General features: G+C 49.2%; 1 protein-coding gene across 1 annotated transcript in view; it reads left to right on the forward strand.

The window, feature by feature from the left end:
• LOC104532492 (alpha-2-macroglobulin-like protein 1) overlaps positions 1-8378 on the forward strand; it is a gene marked incomplete at its 3' end in the record, with an annotated part of 18516 nt that overhangs the window by 6753 nt on the left and 3385 nt on the right. The window contains exons 8-17 of the mRNA XM_010177720.1: positions 483-594; positions 1651-1765; positions 2171-2280; positions 3855-4022; positions 4206-4436; positions 5364-5427; positions 5814-5959; positions 6235-6384; positions 6625-6777; positions 7747-7831. Of these exons, the coding sequence (XP_010176022.1) occupies positions 483-594; positions 1651-1765; positions 2171-2280; positions 3855-4022; positions 4206-4436; positions 5364-5427; positions 5814-5959; positions 6235-6384; positions 6625-6777; positions 7747-7831 (1334 nt within the window). The remainder of the gene's footprint in view (positions 1-482; positions 595-1650; positions 1766-2170; positions 2281-3854; positions 4023-4205; positions 4437-5363; positions 5428-5813; positions 5960-6234; positions 6385-6624; positions 6778-7746; positions 7832-8378) is intronic.

Raw genomic sequence — 8378 nt, forward strand, 5'->3', positions numbered from 1 at the left:
GTCTGCACTGACATGGGCACACTTCTGCTGTACCTCACAAAAACCCATCAGAGCAGGTCTGGTGATGGAAACAAGAGTCCAGGTCATGAGATAAGCCCATAGTGAGGCAGGTTGGAGGTCACTCTGTAGCTCTATTACTGCCCTAACATGCAGTTGCTGTCTGCAGGGACACAGGTTGATCTCACACCTGAGCTAACATCTCCATGCTGCGTGGACACATCAGCTCAGGTCAGCTCTGTGTCTGCCTGCAGCTCCAGGACAGCAAGCACCCAGAAGTGGGAGAGCTTCAGAGACTGTAGGTCCTTTCCTGTCTGTGCTTTGTTCCTGCCTCTGTTGGATGCAGGGCTGTGCTATCGCCCTCCCCAAGTACATGATGTGCTGTATTTTCATTGACCAGCTGCATCAAGACCTTCATCAGGAGGGCCACTCATGTGGAACAAAACACACAGTGCTTGGCAGCTCCTCTGGTGTCCTCCCTGCAGGTACAGCTATGGGAAAGCAGTGCAAGGGACCATGAGGGTGATTTTGTGCCAGAAGACAAGGAGACGTCCTCAAAATGCCAGCAAGGACATCTGTAGGGAATACAGTGGTCCGGTGAGTAAAACCCTGGAAGATATGTGAGTAGTGAAGGAACACCACACAGGACTCGGTGTCGAGGGCTGAGTGAACTGCTGCTGTGTAGGGAAGGTTTCCCAACCTCTACAATGTATATGGAGACTAATAAGTAATTGCTTTTATTCAATTAATGCAATTATTGTTGCTTGCCCAGACCAACTGAGAAGCCTTTACCCCAACAGGTTCTTCTTTGTAACTTTGCTTATCAGTGATAGGGACTGGAAAAGAGGAATTTCACACCAAGATTGAGAGTTCTATTCTTTTCTGGAAAGGAACATAACTTGCCAGAAATTCATACAGTGGAAGAAACAAAAATTATCAGAACTTTCTCAGGTGCAAAATTGCCGTGCTAAGGTGAACCCATCCTGCACAAAGACTCTAACGTATGGTGAAGACATGGTTAATTCCATAGACAAATCACACAGTGGCTTTTATACTTTATTTTCTTTTTTAATATATTTATATATTGCATATTTTTTAAATTTTCCCTATTAACTCTTTCCATTGCTCCAGCCAAAGTATTTCATAGCTTGTACATATATGGTTGAAAACTTTTCACGCTTTCTGATTTGTCTTTATGACCAATTATGGTAGTTGTAATCTTCCAGCTCTGGAAATTATTCGTTACTTTGAATTTTCATTTGATTCTGCAGTTCTTCTAGCTAGATCTATTAAAAGAATCCTATATTTGGTCTGTGATCCAGTTAGTGCAGTCGTCGCTTTTCTACTAAAGCTGGAAAGTTGGCAACAATATAACTGATAAAATGGTGATGGGTTTTGTTTTATGTTTCTACAATATTGTCCTGCTTATTTTTTTTTTATTTTTTGTGAAACTATCACAAATATGAATTACACATATTCATGCATATAAAATAAAAAATATAGAATTGAAAATGCGAACCATATCTATCTGTGTACCAGTCTACATTATTACCTGTTGCAGTCAACAGTTGTGACAAAATGACTAGTACCTTGTACTTCTGACTCCTTCCCTTCTCCCCAGCCCCACATAATATCTACCACTTCCTCTTGCAGACCATGACCAAGGGGTGCTTCACCTCCTCTATAAACACATCAGTCTTCAACCTCCCTCCCAGCGAGGAAGATGGCAAGCTCTATGCAGAAGCCTCTCTCCTGGAGATGGGCACAGGTACCCAGGGGCTCAGCAGAGAAGGTGTGAGGGACCATTCTGGGGGTGTGAGGGTCAGAGTGGGCACACCTCTCCCTCTCCTCCACCTGGTGCTGGGACCACCACAGGACATGGAGAGTGGTCCTGCCCAAGGAACTCACCATGCCCACAGAGAGCTACTCTACCAGCAGCAGGCGGATGAGGTGTGGTCGGGAGTGCGGTCCATGAGGCCACAGAGGGGCTTGGAGATAACAAAAGAAGGAGCTGCCACAGGAACAACCTATAAACCTTGAAGGATGCTGGTGTTGGGGAAGAAGTTTGAGACACTTCACTTAGCAGGGCTGGGAATAACAGTGAGATTAAACTAGGGTGCAGTGGTCACCTCCGATATTGATCCTCCTTCCCTTGCACTCTGCGTTCCAACAGGGGTGCGGATCAACACCTCCAGCCAAATCCTCATCTCCAGGACAGCAGCAAGGGCAGTGTTTGAGACACCGAATGCATATTACATCCCTGGAGTACCCTACAGGGGGAAGGTGATTTTTTTTCCCTTTCTTCTTACTTCCCTTTTCTCTTCTCTGGGTAAAAAATTAGCTGTATGGCTGAGCCCAGAGAGTGGTGGGGAATGGAGTTAAATCCAGTTGGCAGCTGGTCACCAGTGGTGTTCCCCAGGGCTCAGTGCTGGGGCCAGTTCTGTTTAATATCTTTATGCATGATCTGGGCGAGGGGATCGAGGCCACCCTCAGTCAGTTCACAGATGACACCAAGCTGGGTGAGAGTGTTCATCTGCTGAAGGGCAGGAAAGTTCTGCAGAAGGATCTGGACAGGATGGATGGATGGGCTGAAGTCAATCATATGAGGTTCAACAAGGCCAAGTGTTGGGTCCTGCACCTGGGTCACAACAACCCCATGTAACGCTACAGACCTGGGGAGGAGTGGCTGGAGAGCTGCCTGGTGGAAAAGGACCTGGGGGTGTTGGTCAACAGCAGCTGAACATGAGTCAGCAGAGTGCCCAGGTGGCCAAGAAGGACAACAGCATCCTGGCCTGGATCAAAAATAACGTACCCAGAAGGACCAGGGAAATTCTCTTCCCCCTGCACTGGGCACTGGTGAGGCCGCAGCTCAAGTGGTGGGTTCAGTGTTGGGCCCCTGACTCCAAGAAGGACATGGAGGTGCTGGAGCGTGTCCAGAGAAGGGCAACGGAGCTGGGGAAGGGTCTGGAGCACAAGTGTGCTGAGTTCCCAGCTGAGGGAACTGGGGTTGTTGATCCTGGAGAAAAGGAGGCTGAGGAGAGACCTTGTGGCTCTGTCCAAGTCCCTTGGAGGAGGGTGTAGAGAGGTGGGGGGTGGGTCTGTTCAACCAAGGAACAAGTGACACGACAAGAGGAAATGGCCTCAAGTTGCACCAGGGGAGGTTTAGATTGGATCTGAGGAAAAACTTCTTCACTGAAAGGGTGGTCAAGCACAGGAACAGGCTGCCCAGTGAGGTGGTGGAGTCACCTTCCCTGGTGGCATTTAAAAGACATGTAGGTGTGGTGCTTAGGGACATGGTTTAGTGGGCATGGTGGTGTTGGGTTGATGGTTGGACATTATGATTTTAGAGGTCTTTTCCAACCTTAATGATTCTGTGGTTCTATGATTCTTCCCTCCCCATCATTTGCTGAGGAATTTAATGCCTGGTAGATTTTGCTGACCCAAACCATTTTCTGTTCCTCAGTGTACTTTACCTTGCAGTGTGTCACATTACTTGACAGCATGGCTCCAGTTTCTGCATTTCAGGTTCCCTGATGTGTTTACATCTCCAACTTCTGCTGAGAGAGATGAGTGATGTCTCAGCAGGGACATTGAGATGCAAGGATGTCTCAGCTCTTGGCTTGGAGATGAGCTCCTCATGTTCTAGTCGCACACACCTTTTGGAGCGGACAGATTCTAATTACTCTCAGCTTAGCTTTAAAGATGTGGGAGTTTTGTAGGTCTCCTGTCTTCTTGGGGCCAGACTCAAGATCACCGACATAGGAGGCTCCATGTTTGTCAGAGGGAGGAAGGTTTTGGGCATGACACTGGAAGAAACATCTGACTTTGGTTTTTCTGCCTCATGCTGTTGTCACCAGATTAAGCTTCAGGATCACTATGGCAATGTCATGAAAAACAGAAAAGTTTATCTCGTGATAAAGTTCATGAGGCGCCGTCTTATCAAAACTTACATCACAGATGGCAGTGGAATAGCATCATTCAACCTGGACACAACTGCCTGGAACAGCTCATCAGTCTCTTTGGAGGTAAATCCCACCTCTGGGGATGGGAAAGTGAGAATTCTCAGGCCCGGGCTTCCCACATAGCTCTGCTTGGGCAGAGCCCACAGGAAGGCACCAAGCAATAGCTTTTCCCTAACCAAGCTGATGACATCCTAACAAAGCACTGATGCATGAAATTCTTTCTATGTGTCTCTGGTCCCCTCTCAGGGAAGGTTCACACTGGAGGATCTCACACACACACCTCGAAAAAATAACTTCAGTTACACAAACGCTTACCATCACCTGCAGCCCTTCCATGTCACAACCAAGAGCTTCCTGGATGTACACCCACTCACAGAAACACTGCCTTGTGGGCTGAAGCAGGATGTCCAGGTGACCTTCACGCTCAGTCGAGATGACCTGGGAGAAGACACCAGCCGTATAGGTTTTGCATATTATGTGAGTAAGAGAACCTGGGGGGGAAGAAGAAGGGAGGCTTGTACAAAGGGAGGTTTAGATTGGATCTGAGGAAAAACTTCTTCACCAAAAAGGCAGTCAAGCATTGGAACAGGCTGCCCAGGGAGGTGGTGGAGTCACCTTCCCTGGTGGGATTTAACAGCCGGGCAGATGAGGTGCTCAGGGACATGGTTTAGAGGTGGAACTGGCAGTGTTGGGTTTATGGTTGGACTCGATGATCTTAAAGGTCTTTTCCAAACACTTTAATTCTGTGATTCTATGATTCTATGAAAGGCTGCATTGATGGGACCAGAACCCAGTAAAATGTTGAAGGTGTAATTTAGATCATCCCTGGAGGGATCCAGGAAAAACTTGTTCTTGGAGAACTGGGTGAACGTTGCACTAAGTAGAGCTCGGCTCAGCCACAGTGTGATCCCGGCATCAGGGTTCCATTTCCTCTCTGTGGATGGGAAGAGGCTTTTGCCTTTGCAGGCCATTGCCCCCTTGGTCTTTGGCAAGGCTGCAGCAGGAAGTGTCTTCTGCAGTCTGCCATCAAAGTCTTCTGCCTTTAAAACTGGATGGGGGATCACTCTTTCACTCTAGTTATCAAACAGCTGTCCAGTGGGAATGGCTTTTGTTCTGCTCTGGGGACCTACCTACTAGAGGTCAAATACCTTACCTGTCTCTCACTTCTCTCCAGTGAACCCACTACCCATCCATTTTCCTAACTGAACAGACCAGACCAGATTCTCATGTATTAAAGCTTCTCCTTCCACACTGTGATGTCTGCAAATCTGCTGGACCTGAGGTGTGGGGTGGGATTGAACCCACAGTTTATTTCTGAGGTTGCTTAGGAGAGCAAGGTGCACATGGGTGACTGTGCTGTGGTGGCAAACAGCAGTCTGCTCATCCCGTGTCCTCCTCCCTCAGGTCACTGGCAAGGCTGGAATTGTTGTCAGGGGCCAGAGGAGTGTCCGGGTTGGGAAGCTGAACAGTAAGTCTACGGCAGCTGGACAATGGGAAACAGTTGCTCCTGGTGGGTTTCTAGGTTGGACAGTGAGAGTTCCCAGAGTTTCTCCCAAATTCTCTGAATCTGTAGGTCCTGGGAAGTCAGTGAACAGGACAGAGGGAGGCTGAGGAAGAAAATGTGTCAGCTGGATGAGCCCCAAAAGACAGAATGAGGGAAATAATGATGGAGAGAGAGACTGGGAGGACCTGTGGACAGGTGGAGCATATGGGGTCAGAGAATGGAGGGAGAGGGTGGACAGAGCAGCAACAGGAATTGGTTTGACATTATGGGATTATAAAGCAGAAAGGAGAAGGGCAGAAGGAGATCTTGATGGAGCTGTGATAAAAAACACTTTGCCTTTCCTTCTTCAGTGTTGAAGGGCTCCTTCTCCATCCCTTTGACCTTCACTGCTGACTTCACCCCATCACCTTCCTTAGTGGTGTACGCCATCTTCCCCAACGGAGGGGTGACAGCTGACAGCATCCGTTTTGATGTTGCCTTGTGCTTTGAAAACCAGGTGAGACTCGCTCCTGTGGCTGGGGGAGAGCTGACCAGCAGGTCAGCCGGCCTGAGGGAAGGAGACTCTCAGATCCTTCAAGGAGAGAACTGGGGAGAAGAGAGGAAGGGGACATCTACAGCACAGTGCTTCAGCAATGACTTCTGTTCATAGCAGTGGCTGAGGAGGGAAGACTCCAGCTGGTCTCCCTCTTTCCGTCTGTGCCACCTGTTCATCAGCCTCCTCACCCCTCTTTCTCTCTTTTTCCTATTTCCTTTCCTGGTGTGTTGCTCAAGGTCAGGGTAGGGTTCTCAGCTAAAGAAACCCACCCAGGGTCAACAGTGCAGCTCCGACTGCAGGCAGCCCCTGGCTCCCTGTGTGCAGTACAGGCAGTGGATGAAAACATGTTCTTCACGAGACCAGAGAGCCAGCTGACAAGCCAAATGGTGAGTGTCTGTGCAACCAGGTGAAAAACCTGGTGTGATGAATGAGCTGGAGAAGGCAGGCAGGGGCTGTGGCAAGGGGAGCTGGAGGCTAATGGATGAGAAGGACTTTGTTGGAGGAGAAAGCGGGGTCTGCCTAGGGAGAGGGTCAGGAACAGATATATATGTTAGGGGAGGGTGGAGCCAAGCATCTGGAGGTATCTGCTCCTTGCCTGATTCTTTCTTGACTGTGAATTTCCCTAGGTCTATAGTTTGTTCCCTGCTGCCTGCCGACATGGATACCCTATCCAAGTAGAAGAGCATTCAGATCACTGTGTTCAGCCACAGTCCACCTCATCTCTGCTACGAGGGAAGCCTCAGCATTCTTTTCAACCTGACATCTTTAACCTCTTCCGGGTAATCACCTTGTGACTTTTCCCAGAGCTGTTGAAATTATGAGCATTTGTGATATCTTTCTCCAAGTAGTCTGTGAAGGCCTTGCCTTCTTCAGCCAGACCTGGCTGTCTGTCTTGACCTAGCTGTGCTGTCTCAAGAGAGGTACAGTCCCATTATGAGTATGAACACCTGTATTCCTCTTCACAGATGCAGAAAGCAAGATGATGAGATCGTGGACCAGCAAAACCCAGCTTTTTGGGCTTGGGAATGAGGTCCTGGGCTGTGTCCTCTTTGTCCATAGTATTAAAGAAAAGAGAGACAAGGAGCGATCTGAAGCATTAGATGACAGATTGTTAACACAGCTTAGTTGTTAGTCTGCTCTCTGGCACCATTTTGGGTTGTTCCCAGGTAGATTTTTGGTGCCTTTAAGGCAGATCTCCTCCAGAAAGGACTAGCCCTAAGCATCATGGACCTAAGAAAGGCAGCGCCATTTGGCCTTGGACCTGGGGATCAGACCTTGTCCTCTTTTATTTAGCAATAGAGACACATCCTAGGAGGCTCTTTCACAACAGAGGGACATCTCTTGTGTTTGTGGGCAAGCCCATGTCACAGCCCCAGGGGCTGAATGACAGATGTCCTCCTCGTCACGATGGATTTCATCCAGCTATTCCCTCCAGCATCCAAGAGGGGATGGGACAGGACACTGACACCTCTCCTCTGTGCTCTTGCCACTGGAAATGCATTGAGAGGAGCAAGATATCCCAGTGGGACCCAGTAGTGAGGTGGTGGATTAGTGACCTCCTGAGAAAAAGAGTTCAAGAAGCTGTGCCATGCCTCCCTCATCACTGTGTCTGCTTGGGCCACTGCTGCTCTGGGCCACCCAACCACCCTGGCCCCAGTGGTTTTCGGAGTTGTTTTGAAGAGCAGTGACTGCTCTTCCCCACTCACAGATGCTTTTCTACCTCCCCTGCCCTCCTTGTTTCCTAACAGAACATGGGGCTGAAAATCTTCTCAAACCTCGTAATCAAGAAGCCGTCTCAGTGCTTTCATCGGGCAGATAGAAAGCCAACCATGGGTGAGTTGCACTTTCAACCTACCTGGGACATGAGGTCACCCAGATGGAAGAGCCCTCTGGTCTCTGGGGTTTGCTGCTGGTGGGTATTGTCTCTCTGAGGAGTAGTGGGTGCTGCTGCCACAGCCTAGCTGCCCAGTCCACCAATGACCCAGTCCCTATAAAAAGAGCTCTGAACAATGTCACTCCCTGGATGTTCCCTGACATTAAAGGATGGCATTCCCTTTCCTGGCACAGACAAACCCAAGCATGGGCCAGGATCTGTTTCCCAATGACTGTCCCACAGGCTGTGCTGAGACCTGGCGACTGCCCCCACCTGTGGCCGTGGGGACAGTCAGTTCCTCTGTGTCTCAGTTTGCACTATGCACTCCTACTGAGCTGGCTCACACATCTCCTGATATTTAAACTATCGCTTGCAGAGGGCTGTGAATTCAACAAGGCCAAATGCAAGGTCCTGCACCTGGGTTGGGACACTCCTAAGCACAAATACAGGTTGGGCCATGAGTGGCTTTAGACCAGCTCCAAAGGGGAGGACTTGGGGGGGGGGGGG

This window comes from Antrostomus carolinensis, unplaced genomic scaffold (assembly GCF_000700745.2).
Source record: "Antrostomus carolinensis isolate BGI_N321 unplaced genomic scaffold, ASM70074v2 scaffold6481, whole genome shotgun sequence".
Taxonomy (NCBI): domain Eukaryota; kingdom Metazoa; phylum Chordata; class Aves; order Caprimulgiformes; family Caprimulgidae; genus Antrostomus; species Antrostomus carolinensis.